This window comes from Lynx rufus, unplaced genomic scaffold (genome assembly GCF_022079265.1).
Source record: "Lynx rufus isolate CCGP_SWC_20201006 ecotype Redwood Valley unplaced genomic scaffold, mLynRuf1.p SCAF_1, whole genome shotgun sequence".
In the NCBI taxonomy this organism is placed as follows: domain Eukaryota; kingdom Metazoa; phylum Chordata; class Mammalia; order Carnivora; family Felidae; genus Lynx; species Lynx rufus.
In genome coordinates this window covers 136,321,021-136,348,035 of record NW_025814823.1, presented here as the reverse complement: position 1 = coordinate 136,348,035, position 27,015 = coordinate 136,321,021, and the positions used below count along the sequence as shown (strand labels likewise).

The 27,015-nt window shown below is 38.3% G+C and overlaps 2 protein-coding genes across 7 annotated transcripts in view; one reads left to right on the top strand and one right to left on the bottom strand.

Annotated features, from left to right (window-relative positions):
- BDP1 (B double prime 1, subunit of RNA polymerase III transcription initiation factor IIIB) overlaps positions 1 to 18,636 on the bottom strand; it is an 89,570-nt gene extending 70,934 nt beyond the window's left edge. For 3 of the 6 annotated variants that reach the window (XM_047087778.1, XM_047087787.1, XM_047087792.1), the window contains exons 1-7: positions 18,119 to 18,437; positions 14,905 to 15,178; positions 13,215 to 13,324; positions 12,026 to 12,085; positions 10,546 to 10,674; positions 9,244 to 9,377; positions 7,917 to 8,011 (exon numbers count right to left, since the gene is read on the bottom strand). In XM_047087778.1, the coding sequence (XP_046943734.1) occupies positions 7,917 to 8,011; positions 9,244 to 9,377; positions 10,546 to 10,674; positions 12,026 to 12,085; positions 13,215 to 13,324; positions 14,905 to 15,178; positions 18,119 to 18,330 (1,014 nt within the window). In that variant the 5' untranslated portion in view covers positions 18,331 to 18,437. Of the gene's footprint in view, positions 1 to 7,916; positions 8,012 to 9,243; positions 9,378 to 10,545; positions 10,675 to 12,025; positions 12,086 to 13,214; positions 13,325 to 14,904; positions 15,179 to 18,118; positions 18,438 to 18,543 lie in introns of those variants that run through there. The other 3 variants (XM_047087754.1, XM_047087770.1, XM_047087762.1) reach the window with 2 other exon arrangements.
- A 3,194-nt stretch (positions 18,637 to 21,830) lies between these two features.
- Positions 21,831 to 25,618, top strand: SERF1B (small EDRK-rich factor 1B). The gene is made up of 3 exons (XM_047087744.1): positions 21,831 to 21,943; positions 22,739 to 22,847; positions 25,355 to 25,618. The coding sequence occupies exons 1-3, from the start codon at positions 21,937 to 21,939 to the stop codon at positions 25,425 to 25,427; spliced, it is 189 nt and encodes a 62-aa protein (XP_046943700.1). The 5' UTR covers positions 21,831 to 21,936; the 3' UTR covers positions 25,428 to 25,618.
- Positions 25,619 to 27,015: the final 1,397 nt, after the last annotated feature.

The window sequence follows — 27,015 nt, the reverse complement described above, 5'->3', positions numbered from 1 at the left end:
AGAGCAAGCTGACAGAATTCTAGCCCTCACAAAAGGAAAGACTTAGTTAATACCCAAACATTTACTTTAGACACCAGAAAAGCCACCACTTCGAGATAAGGACCACAGTCTTAAAGCAGGCTTTCTCACTCAGGGCTCTAGCATGAGAATTAAATTCTAATGCCCTAAAGCATTCACGATATGTAATGAATTATACGATCTCTTCTGTGCATCTCGAATAGTACTAATATGATGGTCCTCAGAGAACTTAGAAAACTAATTCAAAGGATTTTCTATGGTTCAGATAAAAAACCTGGAAAAAGGATTAGCCTAGATTTGCCTTAATAAAGCCTAAAATCAAGCCTTGACAATAACAAGGAGAGTTGAGAGAATATTAACTGCCTTTTAGAACTTAATACTCTTTAAAGGAAAGAAACCAACAAACATAATCTAGACACTATCAAACATATCATCCACAATGTCCAGTACTCAGTTTAAAAAAAATACATGGAGGGGAGCCTGGGTGGCTCAGTCGGTTAAGCGTCCGACTTCAGCTCAGGTCATGATCTCGCGGTCCGTGAGTTCGAGCCCCACGTTGGGCTCTGGGCTGATGGCCCAGAGCCTGGAGCCTGCTTCCGATTCTGTGTCTCCCTCTCTCTGCCCCTCCCCCATTCATGCTCTGTCTCTCTGTCTCAAAAATAAATAAACGTTAAAAAAAAAAAATAAAAAAAAAAATCCATGGGGCGCCTAGGTAGTTCAGTTAAGCATTCGACTTCAGCTTGGGTCATGATCTCGTGGTTTGTGAGTTCGAGCCCCACATCAGGCTCTATGCTGACAGCTTGGAGCCTGGAGTGTGCTTTGAATTCCGAATCTCCCTCTTTCTCTGCCCCTCCCCTACTCTCGCTCACGCACATGCTCTCTCTCAAAAATAAACATTAAAAAAAAAAAAATCTTTTAAAAAACCTCCACAAGGGACGCCTGGGAGGCTCAGCTACTTAAGCATCTGGTTCTTGGTTCTGGCCCAGGTCATGATCTCATGGTTCAGGAGTTCGAGCCCCATGTCAGGCTCTGTATATTCTCTCTCTCCCATTCTCTCTGCCCCTCCCGCTAACACACATGTGCTCTGTCTCTCCAAATAAACTTAAAAAAAAAAAAAAAAAAACTCCAAAAGACATGAGAAGACAAGAAAATGTGATGCACAAAGAAAACAGTCAACAGAAACAGATCTCAACATGATCTAAATGTTGAAATTAACAAACAAGAAAGTTAAAATATGTTATAAATATGTTCAATGATTTAAAGAAAAATACGGAATCAACAGGGAAATCTCAGAAGAAAGGAAACTAAGAAAAATAACCACGTGGAAATTAAAGAAATGAAAAATATGTAACATGAGAAATGAAACATTCACTGAATGGGCATATCTGCAGACCGAAGACAGCAGAAGACAGGGTGAACCTGTGAACACAGTAATGGAAACTAACCAAGTGATACAGAGAAAAAAGATCAGGAAAAAAAAAGAACAGAGCTTTAACCTGAAGTATAATGTTATGCAGGCTAATAGACATAAGTGGAGTCCCAGAGGAAAAGGACAAAGTAGAAAAAATATTGAAAAGAAACCATCCATACGAAAATCATAACCCTACTGCTGAACACCAGAGTTAAAACCTCTCAAAAATAGAGAAAAACAATTTATCACATACAGGGGAATAAAAACAAAAAATATGACTGACTTATCATCAAAAACACTGGAGGCCAATGGACAAGAGAATGACAATTTTAAAACACTGAAAGGAAAACCTATCAAACCACTTGCATATCCAACAAAAAAAAACAAAAAGTAAGCTGAAATAGACTTTCAGATAAATCAAAGCTGAGAGAATTTTTCAACAGTAAATCTCCTATCCAAACCTACATGAAGAAATGAAAAGCATCGAAAACGGTGGCTAAATATTAAGGCTAGTTTCTTTTTTCTACTTTTTCTACTCCATTTCCTTTAAAGACAAGACAATGGGGGCTGACAGCTTAGAGCCTTGAGCCTGTTTTGGATTCTGTGTCTCCCTCCCTCACTCCCCTCCCACCTGTCTCAAAAATAATAAACATTAAAAATAAAATAAAGACAAAAGACTATAAGCTAAAATAAGTTCCATGTAAAATTGGATTATAGTATGTAAAAGTGAAATATATAATTGCACAAAGGATGAAGGATAGATGGAATATGCTTGTAAGAGATTATTACATATGGAGTATGAAGTGTAAAGAGTAAAACGGTACAATAAAGAAAATAAGAAAGAATACTAAGATTTATCTGAATAACCCAAAAGAAGGCAGGAAACGAGGAATAAAAAACAGATGGGTAAGCGGAAAATAGTGAGGTGATAGACTTGAACCCAGTCATATCAGTTATTACATTAAAGGTAAATGAACTAAATTATTACATGGAAATGTACAACAGACATTTTATCTTTTTTTTTTTTTTTTTTTAAATCAGGGTCAACGTAAGAATTCAATGACCATGAATTGGTCTCTCTCAGAAATACAACCTATAATAAAATTAAACTAAAAGAGTGTCAGACTGGATAAATTACTGCAACTACTACAGAATACAGTATGGATGTTGCTCAAAAATATTAAAAAATAAAATTATCACATGATCTAGCAATTCTACTTCTGCATATTTACCTGAAGGAAACAAAATCACTATCTTGAAAAGATGTATGTATCCCCAAGTTCACTGCAGCATTGTTCACTGCAGCCAAGACAATCTAAGTGTCCAGTGAGAAATGAATAAAGAAAATGTGGCACTGGCACAAAAACAGAGTAATGGAACAGAATAGAGAATCCAGAAATAAACCCACAAATGTATGACCAAGTAATCTTTGACAAAGCAGTAAAGAATATCCAATGGAGGGGCGCCTGGGTGGCGCAGTCGGTTAAGCGTCCGACTTCAGCCAGGTCACGATCTCGCGGTCCGTGAGTTCGAGCCCCGCGTCAGGCTCTGGGCTGATGGCTCGGAGCCTGGAGCCTGTTTCCGATTCTGTGTCTCCCTCTCTCTCTGCCCCTCCCCCGTTCATGCTCTGTCTCTCTCTGTCCCAAAAAAAATAAATAAACGTTAAAAAAAAAATTTAAAAAAAAAAAAAAAAAAAAAAAGAATATCCAATGGAATAAAGACAGTCTCTTCAGCAAATGGTGCTGGGAAAACTGGACAGCGATATGCAGAAAAATGAACCTGGACCACTTTCCCACACCATACACAAAAATAAACTCAAAATGGATGAAAGGCCTAAATGGAAGACAGGAAGCCACCAAAATCCTCGAGGAGAAAGCAGGCAAAAACCTCTTGACCTCGGCCATAGCAACTTCTTACTCAACACATCTCCAGAGGCAAGAGAAACAAAAGCAAAAATAAACTATTGGGACCCCATCAAAATAAAAAGCTTCTGCACAGCAAAGGAAACAATTAGCAAAACTAAAAGGCAACTGATGGAATGGGAGAAGATATTTGCAAACGACAAAGCAGATAAACGGTTAGTATCCAAAATCTATAAAGAACTTATCAAACTCAACACCCAAAAAACAAATAGTCAGGGGAAGAAATGGGCAAAAGACATGAATAGACATTTCTCCAAAGACACCCAGATGGCTAACCGACACATGCAAAAATGCTCCACATCACTCATCATCAGGGAAATACAAATCAAAACTACACTGAGATACCACCTCACACCTGTCAAAATAGCTAACATTAACAACTCAGACAACAACAAATGTTGGAGAGGATGCGGACAAAGAGGATCTCTTTTGCACTGCTGGCAGGAAAGCAAATTGGTACAGCCACTCTGGAACACAGTATGGAGGGTCCTCAAAAAATTAAAAATAGAACTATACTACGACCCAGCAACTGCACTACTAGATATTTACTTAAAGGATACAGGTATGCTATTTCGAAGGGGCACATTCACCCCAATGTTTACAGCAGCGCTAGCAACAATAGCCAAAGTATGGAAAGAGCCCAAATATCCAACAACGGATAAATGGATAAAGAAGATGTGGTATGTACACACACACACACACACACACAACGGAGCATTACTTGGCAATCAAAACAAATGTAATCTTGCCATTTACAACTACGTGGATGGAAGTGGAGGGTATTATGCTAAGCAAAATTAGTCAGAGAAAGACAAATACCATATGACTTCACTCACATGAGGACTTTAAGATACAAAACAGATGAACATAAGGGAAGGGAAACAAAAATAATATAAAAATGGGAGGGGAACAAAACAGAAGAGACTCTTAAATACGGAGAACAAACAGAGTTACTGGAAGAATTGTGGGAGAGGAGATGGTCTAAATGGGTAAGGGGCAATAAGGAATCTAGCCCTGAAATCAATGTTGCACTATATACTAACTTGGACGTAAATTAAAAATAAAAATTACAAAAGCAAAGCACAAAAAAAAAGAAAAAATGTGGTACATATGTGTGTGTATATGTGTACAGGAATATTATCCAGCCATAAAGAAGAAATTTTCCCATTTGCAACATCATGAATGGACACTGAAAGCATTATACTAAGTGATATAAATCAGAGAAAGACAATTGCTGTATGATCAATTTAGCAGCACACTAAAAGTGAATGTACCCATTACTGTGCCCAAAAGTGAATGACACAAGAAAGTCACTATACGTCAAAAACTGAATATAAACACAGAAAGAGGCAAATCTATGATCATGAAGGCAGATGTCAATTCTTGGCTTCGTTAACTACTAGAACTAGACAACATATCCAACAACAGAGTATACACTCATTTCAAGTGCACCAGAAATACTGACCAAGATGAATATAACATGTTTTTAAAATAAATCTCATTAAATTTCAGAAAGACTGAAATCTTACAGCTTATATATTTGATGTTCACAATGGCATTAATAAAACAATTACAAAACAGTAAAATATTTACCAATGTCCCAAATATTTGGAAATTAAGCACACTTCTAAATAACAGAAATACATGTAGAAAATATTTTAAACTGAGAAACACTGAAAGCAACCTATCAAAATTTATGAAATGCAGTTGAAGCAGGACTCAGATGAAAATGTATAGCTTTAAATGTCTAATTAGAGGGGCGCCTGGGTGGCGCAGTCGGTTAAGCGTCCGACTTCAGCCAGGTCACGATTTCGCGGTCCGTGAGTTCGAGCCCCGCGTCGGGCTCTGGGCTGATGGCTCGGAGCCTGGAGCCTGTTTCCGATTCGGTGTCTCCCTCTCTCTCTGCCCCTCCCCCGTTCATGCTCTGTCTCTCTCTGTCCCAAAAATAAATAAACGTTGAAAAAAAAAAATTTAAAAAAAAAAAAAGTCTAATTAGAAAAAAAGTACTAAAAAATCAATGTTCAAAATTTTCATCTTAAGAAGAATATAATTAAAGGCAGAATAAATAGAAGGAAATGTTGAAGAGTTAAAAAAATGAAAATCCACAATTAAAAACTTATAACTACAGGTTGGTTCATTAGAAAGATTTGGGGAAGTCAAAATACCCTTAGCAAGACAAAGAAAAAAAAAGAAGGAAAACGTCAATTATCAAAGAGAAATATCCTATAAAAATTAAAATGATTGCTGAACAGTATGAAAACTTCATGCCTATAAATTCAACAACTTAGCATCAAAACTGACAAGAAAAAAACTGAGTATCTGAATATACCTATATGTATTAAAGAAACTGAACTTAAAATCCTTCCTCAAAGAAAATTACAGGTCTGAAGGTTTTCACTGTTGAATTCTATTGAACACTAAAGGAGAAATAGTATTAATCTTAAATTCATTCAGATAAAAGAAAAAAAACAAAAACAAAAACACTGTCCAACTCATTTTCTATAACCAGCATAATCCTGGTACCAAACTACGATAAAGGCATTAAAAGAAAGTTGCAAAATATCCTTCATAGGGCGGCTGGCTGATTGAGTCGGTTAAGCGTCCAACTCTTGATTTCAGCTCAGATCATTTCAGTCATGAGTTCCAGCCCCGCATTAAGCTCTGTGCTAACAGTGCAGAGCCTGCTTGGGATTCTCTCTCTCCCTCTCTCTCGCTGCCCCCTCCTCTCTCAAAAATAAATCAATAATAAATAAATATTCAAAATATCCCTCATGAACAAAGATGCAAAAAATCCTCAAGAGGGGCACCTGGGTGACTCAGTCAGTTGAGCATCTAGCTTTGGCTCAGATCGTGACCTCATCGTTCATAAATTCATTAGTTTGAATCCTCCATCAGGCTGGCTGCTGTCAGCACAGAGCCTCCCTCAGATCCCCTGATCACGTCTCTCTCTGCCCCTCCCCGGCTCACATGCATGCACTCTCTATGACCTTAAAAAAAAAAAATTCTCAAGAAAATATAATAAAATCCAACATCAGAAAGAATAACACAAGTCTGGTTTGATATTTGAAAACCAATACAATCCACTAGTCTAAATTTTCACTTTTCTAAATTTTGCCCAAAGATTTGTTAGAACTACACTAAACTTAGGGGAGGAGTCTAAACAATTTTGGGGAGAAATAGTTTAGTGACAAATTTATCATTAATTACTCAGATCAGAGAGCTCCCCTAGACAATTTCTAGCCTTCACATACTTTAACGTTTTCTTCTCCTTATATCAAAGATCAACGTTAGAAAAGGAACATAGATAATATAAACAATTCTTCTTTTGCAGAAATAGAATAACCATTACACCATATAATGGTCCCCAGGTGATGGATCCATGCCTAGTGTAGCACAAGAACAAAACATCTGTCTTTCCTGCTAGTTTAATTAATGAAGAAAAAAAACCCATGGTTGAATAAAGAGCTCACTATAGGAGTGCCTGGGTGGCTCAGTCGGTTGGGTGTCTGACTTCGGCTCAGGTCATGGTCTTGCAGTCTGTGAGTTCAAGCCCCATGTCATGTTCTACGCTGACAGCTCTGAGCCTGGAGCCTGCTTCAGATTCTGTCTCTATCTCTCTCTTGCCCCTCCCCTGCTCTCACTGTGTGTCTCTCTCTCTCTCAAAAATAAAATAAAAAATTTAAAAAAAAATTTTTTTTAATAAAAAAAGAGCTCACAATATATTGAAAAGGCATAGGGGGGCCTGGGTGGTTCAGTCAGTTGAACGAACGACTGCAGCTCAGGTCATGATCTCATGGTTTGTGAGTTCGAGCCCCGTGTTGGACTCTGTGCTGACAGCTCAGAGCCTGGAGCATGCTTCGGATTCTGTCTTCCTCTCTCTCTCTGTGCCCCTCCCCCACTCATGCTCTGTATCTGTCTCAGAAATAAATATTAAAAAAAATTTTTTTAATTGAAAATGCATGACAGCCTACATAGTGTGCACTCATATGCACTCCATCCCAGGAAACTTATAACTAAGTTTCTCACAAAGGGAAAAATAAAACAGAGAATACTACTCACTCTGTTAGGCATAGTAAAGCACTAATTTACATCACTGCTCTTGTTAATAGTGGCCCTGTCCACAAAGGTAGCCTAAGAAAGCAACAGTTAGATCAGATCATGGGAATTATCTAATTTAGCATGCCTCTCTTCATGCCTTCCTAGGAAATTAAGCAATACACTCTGTTCAAAAGCTACCCTTAATCCAAATACGTATTCTGATACATTTATTCTTCCCTCTTCATTACATAATGCTTCTTTTATCTTAGATTCAGTGGTTTTATGGGGACTCCCTAAAATCCATTCTAGAAGTGAGCAAGACATAGATAATACACTAAAGTTAAGGACACTGTACTCATATTAGAATTCAGTAATACTGCATTACTTTCTGAGCTGTAAAAAAGGACACATGTACTCAAAACTAGTAATGAATAAGGATGAACTGAGATTTAAACAAAAGTTTAAAAAAATAGTATTAGTAATTTTTGGTCCTTTTCCAATCAACAAATGTATTGGGTTTACTTTACCTTAATTTCTATCCTTGCTCTGTGAGGAAAAAGCTGTCCAATCATAGAAAAGTCAGTTCCTACCATGCTGATGGCTAAAAAAAACATATCTGTTTCTGTAAAAATAAAAGATTTAGAAAGAATGAAAATTAATCCCAAAATTTCAGAGGAAAAAAAATCTTACATGAAGTATATATTTTGAGTTAAAAATAAATTTGAGAGTATCTAATAGTCTTTTATTAAAGGCCAGGAAATCTTTAGTCAATTTTATTGCTAAGAACTTCATGCATCTAAAATAATGTCTAAACTTTTATACAGAAACATAAGAAATTTATAAACTCATACCAAGAAGCTAAAATTAGGAAGAGAGGGAAGAGAAGGGGAAGAAGAGGAAGAAGAGAAGAAACAGGAAGGAGGAAGAAGGGGAAAGAGAAGAGGAAGAAGAAGAAAACAACATTCTGCCTATCTGGTCTCAAAGTGTTCTTAAGAAAACCATCAGTCACAGCCACTATATTACTGCTTTAACATAAGCAACTAAAGTGCACTAAGTAGTATGTGAAAGAAAGTAACCAAAAAAACACACAAGAAACTATTAAAAGAAGTAACCTCAATAAAATAGGATTGGGGAATACAGAGGAGGAAAGTATAGAATCTTTCTTGTTGTCCTGAATTACTCTGTTCTGTTTCATTTTTTCCCCAAAAACAACCTGCATTATTTTTTATAAGAATAAGCGATACCATTCAAAAGGTATTACAAGCTTCAGGCACCTGGGTGGCTCGGTCGATTAAGTGACCAACTCTTGATTTTGGCTCAGGTCCTGATCTCACGGTTCATGAATTCAAGCCCTGTATCAGCCTCCATGCTGACAATGCAGAGCCTACTTGGTATTCTCGCTCTCCCCCTCTCTCTTTACCCTTCCCCTGCTTGCACTAACTCTCTCAAAATTAACAAATAAACTTAAAAAAAAGTAGTATATGCTTTTTAACAGCACAATTTTGACCCTTAGAAACTCTGTTATACAACAGTATCTAAGATAGAACATTATTATGAGTATTAGAAATATTAATAGCTTTCCACGTTATTTTTTATACAGGGATTTGACAGAGAGGACTACTCTACCCAAATTACCATAATGCTAATTCCTAAAAAGATCACTAAGATAAAGCCAGAGATGGAGTTCCATAATAAGTGGCGGGGGGGGGGGGGGGGGGGGAACGGATGCAGAGGTCAGTTCCAATAAAATTAGCTAGACAGAAAATAACATGGTTTTCATTTTATTTACTTACATAAAATAATTCACTTTACTTCAAATAAATATCCACAAAATTTAAAATGAAAATTAGTTACCTTTATTTGACCATGGTTTAGAATAATAGTTTTTCCTAAAGCTGGAATATGTAGTTGTAGAACCACGCTCAAATATGGGGTCATTTTCCTCAACAACACAGGGGCCTTTTGTCCTTAAAACTTCTACAGTTAAACTGAAAGAGACACACTTTTAAATAGATCTGCACTTAGAACAAGAAAGAAAATAATACATGATATTTGAATAGTTATATTTTGAAATGTGCCATGACAGAATCGGAACAAAAGTGTAATAATATATACTTGAGGTATGCATATTTTCCAAGATTCTGTTAATTTTCACTTAAAATGTGATTGCCAAGTAATAAAATTAAATGCCAACATTCTTCTGAAATCGTTAATAGCAATATAAAATTTACACATTATCTTTGGGCCACCAAAAAATTACTTATATTTTATTGACTTCTGTATGTCCCCTACATTTAACACATATTACCTTATCATGCTAAACCCAAGAGAAGATGAGAAACATAAGCATCTTATGTTTTTGTTCTACATTCCTGTAAACAAAGCAGTACAATGCTTTTAACTATTTAATGACCAGTAAAATGATCATCACAAAATAATGGTAAAAAACACACAATTATTAAAAGTACTGCATTTATGTTTAATTATCGTAGAATTTTATATGCTATAAAAAGATTTTTATACTGAACTGTCAGACTACTTTACATCCCTCTTTTATATTTAGTTACTCGTGAATTTATCTTCTTTTTTAAAAAACACTTTGGACAAACAACAAATTCCACAGTGCCAAATTTGAAAAATTTAATATTATAACTGAGAAACTACAAAGTGAATTTAAACCTTGTCATAACAAAAAGTTATGTAGAGTATTAACCCTGATTAAACCTGATTCATTTGTTGCATTTTCATTAGTTATAACCACACACCAAAATATGGTATTAGTTAATAATAAGAAAACCTGAATTTTGACTTCAAGACTGAGCCAATTTTTGAAATGTATCATCAGTAGAGACCAGCATATCATTAGTTCAGGAGCTCATCCCAATTACCAATAAAGTTAGTAAAACAATTGTGAAAGGTTAATGGATGACGGATCAGCAGTACCATCTTCTTATAACAAACACAGCATAAAAATTGCTAAAAATTACAAATGAATCTAACTCGTCTTTCTATTTATAACATGCATTAAAAAATATAAACATCAGTGTTTATATGGTCAGGTAACCATGAATGATGCAGAAATTCAATCTCTCTCATTAGACAAAGCACATTTGTTCTTATGTTTGAAACCATAATCTCTTTTTTTTTTTAACTTACCTTTCTTCATCCAAAATAATGGAACCATCTTCTGCCACTTTTACTCGAGGAACCAGCAATGGCCCGTCATCCACTTCTTCTTCTACTTCTTCATGACCTTCAGCATCAGGAGTACTTTTACCTTCTTGCCTACCGAATGTAAAGATAGCTTAATTCATATATCCAGGAGAAGGATCTCCTGAGTACTATCAACTTCTGAAAGAAATTACTTCGAATCCAACCTTCATTTGATTTCCAATTTTCCCTATACCCTAAGTAAAGATACTACATGTTAAGGACGTGGTTATAAGAACTTCCCCTGGGGCGCCTGGGTGGCGCAGTCGGTTAAGCGTCCGATTTCAGCCAGGTCACGATCTCGCGGTCCGTGAGTTCGAGCCCCGCGTCGGGCTCTGGGCTGATGGCTCAGAGCCTGGAGCCTGTTTCCGATTCTGTGTCTCCCTCTCTCTCTGCCCCTCCCCCGTTCATGCTCTGTCTCTCTCTGTCCCAAAAATAAATAAACGTTGAAAAAAAAAAAATTAAAAAAAAAAAAAAAAAAAAGAATTTCCCCGACTATGGGGTGCCTGGGTGGCTCAGTCAGTTAAGCATCCGACTTCAGTTCAGGTCATGATCTTGTGGTTTGTGGGTTCAAGCCCTACATCGGGCTCTGCGCTGACAACTCAGAGCCTGGAGCCTGCTTCGGAGTCTATGTCTCCCTCTCTCTGCCCCTTGCCCGCCTGCACTCTGTCTCTCTCTCAAAAATAAATAAAAGCATCAAAAAAAAAATTTTTTTTTAAACTTAAAAGGGAAAGAAAAAGAAAAATATATACACGTTTATTTGTTTAGACACAGAATAGAATTAGAATGATACATTAAAAAATTGGTAACAATTGTTGCCTTCAGGCAGCGGAACCAGATGACAGAAAAACAGAGTTGGAAGACTTCTCAGTATACTTTTGTTCCATTTGATTTTTGTACTGTTTTATTATGCTATTCTAAAACAAAACAAAATCCTTTTTAATTCTAAAAGCTTCAACTGAGGGGTCCCTGGGTTGTTCAATCTGTTGAGCATCCAACATTTCAGCTCAGGTCATGACCTAACAGTTTGTGGAGATGGAGCCCCATGCTGATGGTTCTGGGAATACCTGCTTGGGATTCTCTTTCCTCTCTGCCCCTCTCCCCCACAATCATGAACACGTACTCTGTCTCTCAAAATATATTAATAAATATTAAAGAAAACAATATTTTTAAAATAAATAAAAATAAAATATAAGGTTTCGTTAAAATAACACCATTGGCCATTTCCATATATAATACACAGTATGGGCCGCCTTACATTTTGATTTAAATCAGACAGTAAGTTTTATTCTTGCTAGTGATTCTATCTAAACATTCCTATCACATGCAATTTGACTATAACAAAAAGCATCATTTGATTTCTTTGTTTAAAAACTGTACCCATCAAATAACTTATTTTAAGAAAACACTAAGATAAAATGCTTACTCTCTTGTCTGGACTGGTGTCAATGATTTTTCAGTTTTCTTTTCTTGTTCCAGTGAAGAACTAATAAACAAACAACAATTGTTTTTAAATGTGAGACAATTTAATATTTAATATAAAAAATATTTTTAAATGAACAATATATATATCTTGTCAATTCTACCCATTGGCAAGAAGGAAATTATTTTAACTTGCATTTTTTTATATGATAAACCATAACACTATTATTAATAACGGTGTGGCCCAAGAGTCAATTTATCAGTCAAAAACCTTGTCATCAAATATAAACCTGCTATGCCCTAGGCAGGCACATTTTTACTCTCTAATTCCTTAGTGAAGGGAGGCTTTCCCAGTCCTCATGTCTGAAGCAACCTACATGGCTTATCTCCAAATCCTACATGTCAAACAACTTACCACCTAGGCTTCTGGCCCTTCGGCAGCAAGCCAAAGACCTGGTAAACCTGAAAAAAGCTACACTCCTGCATCTACCTGCTAAACCATCAACAACCTAACAATGAGATTTATTATAAACCATCTGCCTCCTCAGGCTAACTTTACTAAAGAAGCTTTGTTCTTAGAAGATAAATAATATCCACTATAAATAATTAGGAGGTAGAGCATAAAAATTACAGCGTTCCTTTAGAATCAGGGTATAGTGTACAAGAAACACAAACTGCGGTATTGATTAAAACTAAACAACATTAAAGTTGTTTAGTTTTATAACATTTTGGTAATGTAAGAAAAGAAACTTATTTTGGGGGCGCCTGGGTGGCTCAGTCAGTTAAGCGTTGGACTTCAGCTCAGGTCACGATCTTGGGGTCCGTGAGTTCGAGCCCCACGTCGGGCTCTGGGCTGATGGCTCAGAGCCTGGAGCCTGCTTTCGATTCTGTGTCTCCCTCTCTCTCTGCCCCTCCCCCATTTATGCTCTCTCTCTGTCTCAAAAATAAATAAATGTTAAAAATAAAATAAAATAAAAAAAAAGGAAACATTTTTAATTTCAGAGGAAAAGGGCACCATCCCAAGAAAGCAGTTACCTGAAATACAACTAAATGTTGTTTAAAAATTCTATGGGAAAAACATCGTATTTGCTATAAGTTTTGCCAGCATACTTTTGGAAAACACGAACTTGTACTCTAAAAGTGATACTTAACTCACAACATACCCAAAGAAAGGACAAGAAAAATTTACTTACGTCATTGGATTATTATCTGGCAGGTAATATATGAAATCTCTCATAGTCATTTTTGAACGATCTGGTGGCTTCTGACTTTCATTTATGGCATATTTGTTTTTCCATTGTTTCTGGACACACAAACACACACAAAGATCCACTTTTCTTTTATAAATGTAGAATTTCACATGTACTATATTCAAAGGTATATCCCATTGTTATATTCATTGCAAGTGATTTAGTATTATTCTTTTCATGATTATTCCCAATTTTAGGACAAACTTCATAAACTGCATTATTAAAGAGTGTAGCACATCAAGGAATTTTAAAAACTAAAGTGTCGGGGCGCCTGGGTGGCGCAGTCGGTTAAGCGTCCGACTTCAGCCAGGTCACGATCTCGCGGTCCGGGAGTTCGAGCCCCGCGTCAGGCTCTGGGCTGATGGCTCGGAGCCTGGAGCCTGTTTCCGATTCTGTGTCTCCCTCTCTCTCTGCCCCTCCCCCGTTCATGCTCTGTCTCTCTCTGTCCCAAAAATAAATAAACGTTGAAAAAAAAAAAAATTAAAAAAAAAACAAAAAACTAAAGTGTCTAGGTCTGGATAAAAGCTCAACGTATAAAATCATACTTACTAATGCCTTCTAACTATAATAGTTTGCTAAGAATTTATAAATACATAGTTTTTGTTTACCCTGTAATGAACTAGATTTCTGTGAATTTTACAAAATTCTTAAAGCAAATGTTTAATTTTTTAATTCCTGAAAATAAATCTACCTAAGCAGATTCTATAGAACATCTTTAGAGACCTAGATTTTAAACAACATAGATTCAAATCCCACTGATATGTGATACAAAGCAAATAACTTCTCTAAACTTGTTTCCACCTGCGTAAAACAGTGGTATCTACTACACAAAGATGATAGAATAATATAAAGCACCATACTAAGTGCCTTCCTCTGAATTAACAAGGGGATTTTGTAATAATAAAAGCTGACATTTGTTAAGCTCCTTCTGTTTGCCAGTCTAAATGTGTTTTACATATATTTACTCATCCAATCTTTACAACCCTCCAATGAGATACATACTATCATCAGTCTTATTTTGCAGATGAGGATACAGACAGAAAAATCAATTAAATTGCCCAAAGACACATACTAAGGGATGACTCTAAGATTCAAATCTTAAGTATCTAACTGCAGAGCTTACATGCTTCACTATTGGTACAGTGCAATCTTGGAAAAATAATCGCTCTTCAAGATTAAAAAATGGACTTTACTATACACATAAATGCAAATTTTTCCCATTTATAATTTCCATACTGTCAATTTATAAAATATTACCAATTCATTTTGCTCAAGTTTATTTGTCTTAATTCAAATGAATGTTATTCATGTCACGAAAAATCATACTTCAAGTTTATTTTATAAATATGCTTTGTATATTTTCTATGTGTGTAGAAACAGACCTTCTATTTTTGGCCTTCACCAAAATCAATCAAAGATATAGATGAATATAAAAATTAACGTAGTGGAAAAAATAGCTTAAGTCCATCGCGCTTATTAATCATTCAATTCACAAAAGGGGATCTTCTATTAAAATAAGGAACATTAACTGGTTATGCTCCATTAAATACTACAGATATTATTCCTCCAAATGATGCCTAACATAAAAACAGAAACCTAGTAGGAACAGTCAAATGTGATTTTTCTCCCTTACCTTCTCTTTTCTCAATTCTTCTTTTAACATTTCTCTTAGTTTCTGGGCTTTATATATTCGGTATCTGTCTGAACATGGCTGTTTCTCTTTTGTTGAAATAGGCTTTGGCTGTGGAACTTCTTGATTAACTGTAGATAAGGGATGAGATTCTGAAGGAACACTGACACCAGGCTTAACCAGAGTAGTACTTGATATTCGCTTTCTTCTCTGTGAAACAGCAGAGGAAGACTTACTGGATTCTTCAACATAATTCTCATTGTCAGTCTTTCCATCACTGTCAAAATCAAAAAAAAAAAAAAAAGGATACCATGGATCTTTCATATTCTAGTTTTAAAAACTAGCCTGGTAAAAATCTAAACCAGTAAAATCTCATTATTAAACAATCAACGACTTGAGATAAACATTATTCATGACAGATTCCAATAAAAACTTTGTTTACTAAAATTTTTATTTTTTTTTAATTTTTTTTTAATGTGTATTTATTTTTGAGACAGAGACAGAGTGTGAGTGGAGGAGGGGCAGATAGAGAGGGAGACACAGAATCCAAAGCAGGTTCCAGGCTCTGAGCTGTCAGCACAGAGCCCGACGCGGGGCTCAAACTCGTGAACCACAAGGTCATGACCTGAGCCGAAGCTGGACGCTCAACCGACTGAGCCACCCAGGCGCCCCTTTACTAAAATTTTAACAGATACACAAATTCTAACAAAGACTGCTGATCTTTTTCAAACGTCAAGTCCCTTAGTGCATTAGAACATACAAGTTTATGCTCATCCTAACTCGTTCAAGAAAAACAAAAGGCCAAGTTACAAATTAAAACTCTATTACCCCACTTTGAATCACTATATAACTGACAATTTTTTTTTAAGTTTTTTTTTTAATCTTTATTCATTTTTGAGAGAGACAGAGGGACAGCGGGGGAGGGGCAGAGAGAAAGGGAGACACAGAATCTGAAGCAGGCTCCAGGCTCTGAGCTGTCAGCACTGAGCCCAATGTGGGGCTCTAACTTACGGACCGTGAGATCATGACCTGAGATGAAGTCGGGCGCTTAACCGACAGAGCCACCCAGGTGCCCCGACAATTATTTTTTTAAAAACTAAGTTTATAATCTATATTGACATCCCTCTACCTGATCTAAATTATAAATTACTTTATCAACCTGAGATGAGTCAAACCAAACATACAAAACATCAAATTTCTAAAACATCTCTACTACAGTATTTGAGAATATACATTGAGCGACATTAATCAAATCAAATACTGTTTGAGGTAGAAATCATTCCTCTTTCGTCTGGTATGAATACTTACACAGCTATCAAACTCCTAACTTAAAAAAGTACTTGGTCACTCCAAAATACATATTAGATATGGTTCAGATTGGATATACACATTTCAGGAATGGCCTGAAAGCAAATTAAGTCAAGAAGAGAGAGGGTGTAAGAATTAAAAGCAGTCCACATTTTTCACGTTATTAGTTTTATATAAAAGTAGAAAATGCCTAAACCTATAGAATAACCTTTCCAGGTTATTTGCAGGATAGCTCCATGTTTTTAATTTTTTTTTTTTTTTTTTTTAGTAATCTCTACACCCAACACAGGGCCCAAACTTATGACACCGAGATCAGGCTTTGTAATGATACATGCATCTGTGCATTTCATTCAATTATGTTGAATCGTTGAGGACAAAACATACACCCTATAGATTTTTACAGCTGCAAAGACCCACAAAATAAGAAAACACATAGTAAAAAAAAAAAAAATTTCAAATATACTCCCTAAATGCCAACTCTAAGAAAGCAAATATTCCCAACCTCTAATGTCTCAAGACTACAGAATCAGAGTAATTTATTAAATTATCAATCATCATGCATCTGTATGAAGTTAACAGGACCTCTGCAAACTTTATTAACAGTGACTGTTACTTGTATTTCTTTTTTGAGGAGGAATTTTGAAAAAATATTCATATAAGAAACATGGATATTACTAAGTATCAGTAAGCTGGCAAAATAACATCCTATACCCAGCACCAGTTCAGGCCAACAGAGGAAGTTAGGCCAAAAAGAAAAGGATAAAATTTTCACCTTCTGGTTAGAGCATACAAACAATTTACACCATCTCATTGTCATTTAATAGGATCCATTTTTATTGGTTTCCTCGCATATGTATCACAGAAACAGAGACCATTAGTAGCCCAACATGGCTTAATTTTAACTACTTTGTTATTTACTACCATTGCTTTTATTTTAAAAAGATAACTTTTTGTAGACAACTATTCTCCCATGTCCTATTCAAGAGTTTGTCAGTTTTTTCTAAACTCCACAATAACTTGACTCTCCAAATCAGAGAATATTATTTCCATTTTACAGATAAGCAAATTCTGCCTGGGCAAAGTCTGATAAACTGTTAAATTACGAAAAAAATCCTGGGGCGCCTGGGCGGCTAAGTCGGTTAAGAGTCCCACTTAGGTTCAGGTAATGATCTCACGGTTTGTGAGTTCGAGCCCCTGCGTTGGGCTCTGTGCTTGTGAGGTCCAGCTGGGTGTTGTACTCTGCGCTGACATCTCAGAGCCTGCTTCAGATTCTGTGTCTCCCTCTCCCCTGCCCCTCTCCCGCTCTTTCAAAAATAAACATTAAATTAAAAAAAATTTTTTTAAGGAAAAAAAAAAATCCTGACTCCAAATGTGGTATTAGCACATGCTTTTTCCCTTCAGAAAACATGGCCACTATAAAGGGGCACGCCCTGGAATCAAATCAAGTAGCCATATCTCCTCCCCATTGACACAACTCAGCATAACCAATGTAACACTGGTCTTTTAAGACTACATAAATGTTTTTTTGAAAATCTAAAAAAGTACCTACCCCTGCAAAGTGCTCCAGAAGGAAGAAAAAAAAAAAAAAAACTACGGCAAAGTAATCTAAGCTCTCTAACATTACCACGTGTAAATTTCACGTCAAGACTGTACACCTGTACTCTTCTCACCACCCCTTGAAGACAAGATTCCCACCCGGAGAAACTACAGACCTTTAACAAAATCCACATGTGCCACACCCTGTGGCCAGAGTGACAAACTGCAGCTTGGAGTAGGTTCATAGAGTCTCAACTGTAAGACTCAATGCAAGCGACAGAATACTCCTAAAGTAAATTCATGGGGTCATATTCCGGGTGACAGGCCCAGAGAGGCGGGGCAGATGAAAATGCTCCTCTCTGCATGCTCTTACCTGCTCCTGGGAGGCTTTTCTTGCGGCTCCGTTCCCCCGAAATCCACCGGGGGCACATCTGTAGACTCCGCTGGCTTTGGGGAAGAAGCGGCTGCAGGATCCGGGGGCCTGGGAGCCTCTTGTCCACGTTGGGGGTTGGGAGCGGAGGAGCTCCTGGCGCCTACACCAGGCCTGACATTCGGCTTCACGCTAAGGCGTGCCCTGCGGAACATGGCGGAGCCAGGGGGCCCGGGGAGGCGGCCCCACGGCCGCTCTCAGCCCCGAGCCCCGGCTGCTGCCGGGAGAAGGGATTAAGAACTACGTCCTTTCCACACGGCCACACCACCAGCCCAGCGGGCAGCTACCGCAGGTTCACACCCCCACCACCTCCTCCTTCCTCCCGCCGCCGCCTCTTCTTCATGACCCTGCTAAGTTTCCCCCAGTACCTTGCTTCCCCGCCCTCGTAGGGCGCCGGAACTGATTACGCCATCAGCCAGCGCCTACGAAAAGCGTAAGACGCACAGCGCCCGGAGCCATGGTAACTGTCAAACTACAGAGTTACTAGTGAACCGGAAATTGAGATGTTCCGTGGTCAGCTCTCCCCTCTCCCAGCGTCCCTAGGAGTTACAGAAACGAGTGAAAGGAGGTAGTCAAGACCCTCTATAGACTTTTTATAAGATCCTTTTAAGACCCAAGACCCTTTATAAGACTATTAAAATCATGGGGCGCCTGGCTAGCAGCTCAGTCGGAGGAGCCTGCCACTCTTGATACCAGGGCATGAGTCCGAACCCCATATTGGGGGTAGAGATTATGAAAAATAATTAAAAACTTGAAAAAGAAGAAGAAGAAGGTCTTGTAGAGTAGTGCCTGTTCGCCAGCACATCCCCAGGGCTTAGAAATTCTAAATTGAGTAGAACATAGATTACAAATTCAGGTATGAAGAAACTGGTAAGTTATCTCCTGTAAGGGGAACTAGGTTTACGGGAAACATGTCGTGGCATGAAGATCATTCACCGTATACCTTTGTATACTTTTTAATTTACGTGTTCAAAAAGTTTTATAGTTAAAACTATATAGTTATAGGGGTTCCAGGGTAGCACAGTCGGTTAGCATCCCACTTGGGCTCAGGTCATCATCCCCTGGCTGGTGAGTTTGAGTCCTGTGTAGGGATCTGTGCTGACAGCTCAGGGCCTGGGACCTGCTTCGAATATAGGTATCCCTCTTTCTCTGCCCCTCCCCCATTGGCACTCTGTGTCTACTCAAAAATAAACACTTTAAAAATTTAACTATATAATTATATAGTAAATTAATATATGTATTCATAATCTGCTTCAGGAGGTAGCATTAGAGCAATAAATAAGGTGTTCTGGGTTGGGGAGAAAAAATAAAACAAGTGAACAAGATTAAAAGTGTATTAAATGCATGAAAGAAATTTAAAGAGTATTATGAAAGAGATTATTGGGAGGCTGGCTTACTTTAGGTAATATGGTTAGGGAAGACATATGATTAGAAGAAAAATGGCCATAGATGAGATTGGCTGTACACAGTATGGGCGAGCTTTTTAATTCCCTGACTCATTGCAACAGCCAGGCCCAACTTCCTTTTTCAAGAATAAAATTCTACAAGGACATCCTGCTATGTTAATGGCAAAAGAATAAAATCTTTAATTAATTAAAGAGGTTGCTATGTCATCCAGAAGAAGAAAGAGAAGCGTTTTTGAGAGTAAGAGGGATGAAAGCACGTTAGAGAGAAGAGATTCCTCTAAGACTGGAAAGAAAATGGAAGTCTGTGGATTCTGTAGGCTCCCTCCAGTAATCTGGGGAGGGAACAGGACTTCAGATACACCTAAAGAAGGTCAAGAACTTGACAAAGAGCCCCCTACTGAAGATGTCTCGCGAATCTTGGAGCCACTACTAGGACCATTTAGCTTTGCCCAGTATATTCTGGTATAAAGATATTGCCTTTCCCAAAATGTTATGTTCCATCTAAGAATCTAGGCCACTCCCACAATTCTGTAGGTAAGGCAATTAATAACAAGGATTTAATTTGTCATTACTATAAATAAGGGAACAGAATCAGATCTAATTTTATTATTAAATATAAAGTCTTAAGATATGTTACACAACCAAGTTTGTGGAGTAAATTCTTAAAGGCATCAGAGTAATTTTAAAAGTCTTCAGTTTTCTCTAGCAGACACACCCAATATCTCTTGAGTATATCCCTACCATTCACAAAGTATATTTTCAACCACAAAGAAAAAGGTCAATTAGACTGTAAATTAAGACTACAAACACAAACAATAACACTTCCACTTACTTTCCAATCCCAAATTGCTTCCCTCCCTTCTTCACAATGACCCAGGACACAAGTCAATCTTTTCCCCCTGCTCAATTTACTCCAGAAGAGGTTGTTTAAGTGGAATCAGATGCTTGGCTCATAAACAGTATTGAAGACAGGTGGGGTTTAGGGTGAGTGACAAGCACACAAGGCTCTCTGAGGTTAAAAGATTGATAATAGCTAACATTGAGTGCTAACATATACTGAACACTTCGTACTTCACATACATTAATTCAATTAATTAAAGAGGTACATTTACCTTCCCATTTAATATGGAAGCTTTACCGCAATGAAATAACACACCCAAGTTCACACATCTACTCATTGGTAGAGCTGGGCTTTCAACCAAGACATCCCATCTCCAGAGCTCCAAGTCTTCACCACTTTGTCCTACCTTCTGTAAAATAGGTGACTTTTAGGAGTTAAAATAAAAATTGTTGAAGCTTGGTCACATATACTTGAGAATGCATTGCAGTATTTTCCATACTGTTGTAGATGTTTGAAATTTTCCAACATAAAAGCCTTTATAAAAAGGTGATTTTAGGGTGTACAGAGTAACTCTACACGTTTGTTTGTAATAAGTAACGGGAGAGATGAAAAACGTAAGTATCAAACTAACCTCAGGCATCTTTGCACATGTTTCTAGCAATGGCAAATGCTCCACGGCTTTTACCCACGTTCCAAGGTTATTGTGAATAGGAGATAAAACTGCATCCCCTGCTATTCCCTTCCTATCATACAACCCAAGCACAGAGCCATTAACCTAAAATTCCTTCGGTACTGTCCACCGCGACAAAGGCAATGAGACTAAAAGGGAAATTAACAGATTTAAAGTCCATCTTCACTATAAATCTCACTTCTAAGAGTCCCTACCTGTTAGGACAGTCGCTCCTCGTTTCAGAGTCTCAATCTCCTCTTCCGCAGAATAGGAACAATGAAGCCTACTTACAGGTTTGGTGCTGAAATAAAAAAAATATGTAAAGAGCCAAAACTGTGTTTTGAATATTGAGTTAACCCTTAATAGGTTTTGTCCCCTTCCCGCTTCTGCAAGGAGATTAATGAATGCTAACGTTCGCGGTCTAAAAGTTAGATATAGTGGCGTTTGTTTTTGTCGTTACCAAAAAGAGGGGGCTGGCCAACCCCCAGGGCTCGGTACACAGTAGGGAAAATCCACAGACGCAGGACCTGCTTTCTAGACTCGACCAAATTTGCGTGACCGAGGGGACGCGAGCCCTGATTGAACTCCAGAAGCTGCCAGCCCGGGACCCACCGCGAGGACCGCCCAGCCTGCCCAGCGGCGCACGCGCAGTCAGCCGCCCGACTCGCGGGAGGCTGCGGTCGGGCCTCGGTGGGCGGGGCGATGGAAGGAACAGAGGCGTAGCCCGGCTGAGGGCCGGCCCGGGCTCAGCCTTCAAGAGCCGCGGGAGGGGACGACTGCTGAGAGCGTTAGGAGGCCGTTGCTTCTCCGAGTGGCTCTCTTTTGGGTTCGGTCGGGTGTCGGCATGGCCCGTGAGTATGCGGACGGGTGAGGGACGCGGCGGGGAGCGTCTGCAGAGGAAGCCGAGGTCCGTAGGCGCGGCTGGAGAGGAGGCGGGAGCCGGCTGATGTATTCCCTTAGGTCCGACGGCGCGGGGACCCCATTCTCTCAGCCCACCGAGGGAGAGGGACGGTTAGCTTCGGGCCCGCCTGAGAAGTGGGGCATGTGCCTGCCGGCCAAGTGCGAGTTTACAGGGTAAAGAACACCTCTCCGGAGGTGAGGTGTGTGAAGACGGCGGCCCCGGGACGGGTCTTGGTCAGAAAGTGGTTTATAGTTGGTCCTTAAGGTCCTAAGGCCTGAGAAGGGCAGGAAGCTCCGGTTGAGTCCCCTCCCTAGTTCTTTTGTTTGGCCCTTCCAGGTAATGTATCCCGAACCGCTGCGTTTACCCGCTTAACAGTGGAATTGTGATGGGCCAACTTGTGGAGCTGTGTTCCCTGTGTATCTATCCTTCTCTCCATACTCCTCAAAAGCTAGACCTTAATTTGGAACGTACTGACCCATATAGACACAGGAGTGGAATGCTGGCTATAAGTGATCCGGTATTTACATTAATTGAACACCTGAATTGGTATGATAATGCTCTTAAGACTTGAAGTGTTTGTGTCTGAGCTTCTTCCTCGGCTACTATGAGAACTCTGTTCAGTGCAGAGCTCTGCTGGCCTGTTAAAAAATAAAAAGCTAACTTCAGATGCATTTAAATAAGAGTTTTAACGGAATTGGAATTAATTTTTGAGATGGGAAAAGAGCATGACTGTTTAACTTTGCAGGCGGAAATCAGCGAGAACTTGCCCGCCAGAAAAACATGAAGAAATCCCAGGAAATTAGCAAGGGAAAAAGAAAAGAGGATAGCTTGACTACCTCTCAGAGAAAGCAGAGGTAAGTGATACTAATCGAATTGTCAAATCTTTGAAGTTTTCCTTTTAAGAATGGAAAGAATTTTTTTTAAATCCTGGGTAGAACCAAGCTTAGCTTGCTTAGTAGGGGTCACAGATGAACAGTTGTGCTGCACATGCTATAACTATATGACTACAGTCATCCCAATCCCTGGATGAATTTTCTGCTTCCCCACCACAACCATAAGAACTTCATTTAGCGAAGTAATGGAATGTCTCCCATATGAAAGACACTGTTAGATGCTAGGGATACAACATTTTCGAAGCAGACCTCCGACTCAACCTTGTCAGGATGACAGATGACTCAATTACAGCGATAAATGTTATGAAAGAGACACAAAAAAGTGCGTGTAGCTACATTCATTTCTGAAGATCCATTGGGTTGGAGAAAATGAAGGTCCACAGCCTTGATATGTAATTATGTAAGAAATAATAGAAAATTAATTGTAATTTTGTAATAATACAGAAATACTCTGAGAGCGCAGCTTAAAATTTCTCACCAAGAAGATGGCTTTAAATGATATGTGTACTTAAACCCTTGCAACTTCATCAATCTGCTGCCTTTTTACAGTATTAAACAAATACCTCACAATTGCACTATAGTTGCTTTGTTGTACTTTGGGGTTTTGGGGGGTTTGTTTTGTTTTGTTTAATGAAAGCCAGCATGTGTTTTGGCTTTGCTTTGTAAAAGGATTTATTCAGTAGGTTTCTTGCCCAGCACTGAGCCCAATGAGGTGTTTGAACTGAAAACCCTGAGATCAAGACCTGAGCTGAGATCCAAGTCTGATGCTTAATGGACTGAGCTACCCACGCACCCCAATTTTTGTTCTTTTAATTAAAAATGGCTTTGAGGCCAGGAGATTCCTTAATTCTAGAACTCTCCAAGCAGAATTTGTTGAGAAAGTCCGTGCTTCCACAACTAGAAACTTGGGTCTCTAAATTAATAGAGGTCTTTAATAAATGTCAGTGTTTTAAATTCCCATTTAAGGGGAGCACGTGTAGGGTTGACGTAGTATGTAAAGAGGAAGAATAAAGAGAAGCAGCCATCATTGCAAATAGGCATTCAGTTTTTAAGATGGTAACAAATAGTTTATTTCCCCACTGTTAGGCCTTCTGGAACACATAAAAGCATGGTATAATGGGAGACCAAAAAAAAAAAAACCTGTAATTTTGTCTATGTACAACTTGGAGGTCAGGTGAAGAAGTGACTGCACATGCTGTAGCAGGGCTTCTCTGTGGTCCTCAAGCCTGCACATTAGAAACACGTGGGAAGCCTTGAGTGTTATTGAAGCCTGCGCTTTAATTCCAGTCCTCCTTTAATTGGTTTGGGGCTGGGCATAACAGGTGCTCTGGATAAATTTTATTGTGTGTAAGTTAAACCTAACTTTAAAAATTTCCTCAGGTGATGCTGATGTGCAACTGGAGTTAAAGATCAGTATTTTGGGGTGTCTGGCTGGCTCAGTCTGTGGACCATGCAGCTCTTGATCTCATGGTTATGAGTTGAAGCCCCACATTGGGCTAATTATCACTTGATGCTTTCCATGGTATTAAAGTGATAAGGTTTGTCTTAAATTTCTCTTGACTCACATTGGAGTAAAAGTGAACATAGTACCAATCAGTGAACCTGGAATTTTTAGTGAAGATGTCTAGATCTCTAGATCTAGTCTAGCTTGGTACAATAATAGTCACTGTTGAATTATTATCCACTTGTTAGAAAGCTCTGTTCTAGGTACTATGTGCATTTTACCTCTACTCATCACCCTGAGAAGGAATGTTAGCCTCAATGTATAGAACAGGAAACTGATGCTCTGAACTTCAGTAACATTACTGAGGTTACAGCAAGCACAACAGAGCTTGGTTTCAAACAGAAAAGTAAATATTGCTTTTTTTTTTTTTCTTTGTAGGTGTGTTGTTTTTCCTTCATACTCGTACATAAGCTTTTTGTTTGTTTTTTAAGGTTTATTTTTGAGAGAGCGCACAAAAGGGGGAGGGTAGAGAGACAGGGAGACACAGAATCCTAAGCAGGCTCCAGGCTCTGATCAGTCTGCAACGAGCCTGATGCAGGGCTGGAACTCATGAACAGATAGTAGGTGTTGATTACAAAGCCATTAAATACATTTTTTTTTAAATAAGGGTCTCGTGTTGACAACCAAGAGTAATTGCCATTATTCTCTATGTAGCTGCCTAATGGCCAGTATATACATTGGTAGCTATTCCATAGAACAACCCTGGTAAGTAGTGTTGTGATTTTGAAAGATCTTTGAGGTTACTTGCCCAAGACCATAACAACAGGGATGGTTTTCAAAATAAGATCCAGCTTCAAAGCCCTTCCATTCTTTTTCTTCTGTCTCCAAGAAAACAAAGACATGAATTTTTATATCTTCTTTTAAATTGTATCTCAGTATGCTTAATGGGTTGTGTATAGAAAACAAGTGAGAATGTAAAACGAGTTTTTCCTGTAACAACTTATAGCCTTTTCCCCCATTATAGGGACTCTGAGATAATGCAACAAAAGCAGAAGGCAGCTAATGAGAAGAAGTCTATGCAGACGAGAGAAAAATGATGACTATTTGGAAAACCTGGGTGCTACTGCCAACAAGGTGTATCATAAGCTCTGATTAAAATTTTGTGGAGTAAGCAGTCCTATGTTACAACATGTCCTTACAAAACTATTTAAACTTTACCTCTCAGCCTGACTTAGTGTGATGTTTCAGAACCATTCTTCAAAGAATAAAACAAAAACTATGCATGAGACATATTGTTGAATGTTATTTTTTTATCAGCAGTGAGCGTTTATCTAACAAAGAGGTAATGTGATAAGCTAACATAATCTCTTTTAAATCTAGAATCTTTGTCATAAACTTAATGTAGGTCTTAAAGTCAACTTGATAATAAAAGGGAAGGGGGAGAGGAGAATCTCAAGCAGGGGCTCAATCTCCCAAATCATGAGATCATGACTGGAACCAAAATCCAGAGTTTGACGTTTAACCAACTGAACCACCCAGGCACCCCATCCACAAAGATTCCTGATGGGTCTGATTTCTGAAATCCCATCTCCAGATTTTCTGCATACTGATAATTCGTGAATACAGAGCACTTGTTAGGCTCTGAGCTGTATCCTTTGCTTTTTTTTTTTTTTTCCATAATGAGTAGTTTGCATGTCTTTTTGTTTTCACAATTTTAATTTGTAAAGTTTTTAAATTTTTTTTTAATTTACATCCAAGTTAGCGTTTAGTGCAACAGTGATTTCAGGGGTAGATAGCTTAATGCCCCTTACCCATTTGGACCATCCCACCTCCCACAATTCTTCCAATAACCCTCCGATTGTTCTCCATATTTAAGAGTCTCTTCTGTTTTGTCCCCCTCCCTGTTTTTAAATTATTTTTGCTTCCCTTCCCTTGGGTTCGTCTGTTCTGTGCCTTAAAGTCCTCACAGGAGTGAAGTCCTATGGTATTTGTTTTTTCTCTAGCTTAGCATAATACCCTCTACTTCCATCCACATATTTGCAAATGGCAAGATTTCATTCTTTTTGATTGCCGAGTAATAGTCCATTGTATATATATACCACATCTTTTTCCATTTATCCGTTGATGGACATTTGGGCTCTTTACATACTTTGGCTATTGTTGATAGTGCTGCTATAAACATTGGGGTGAATGTGCCCCGTTGAAACAGTATACTGTATCTCTTGGGTAAATAACCTAGTAGTGCAATTGCTGGGTCATAGGGTAGTTCTATTCTTAATTTTTGGGGAAGCTCCATACTCTTTTCCAGAGTGGCTGTACCAATATGCGTTCCCACCAGCAGTACAAAAGAGATCCTCTTTCTCCATATCCTCACCAACATCTGTTGTTGCCTGAGTTGTTAATGTTAGCCCTTCTGACAGATGTGAGGTGGTATCTCAAGTGGTTTTGATTTGTATTTCCTGGATGATGAGTGATGTTGAGCATTTTTTCACGTGTCTGTTGGCCATCTGGATGTCTTTGGAGACATGTCTTTTGCCCATTTCTTCCCTGGATTATTTTTTGGGTGTTTGATAAGTTCTTTATAGATTTTGGATACTAACCCTTTATCTGTCATTTGGAAATACCTTCTCCCATTCTGTCGGTTCCTTTTAGTTTTGCTGATTGTTTCTTTCACTCTGCAGAAGG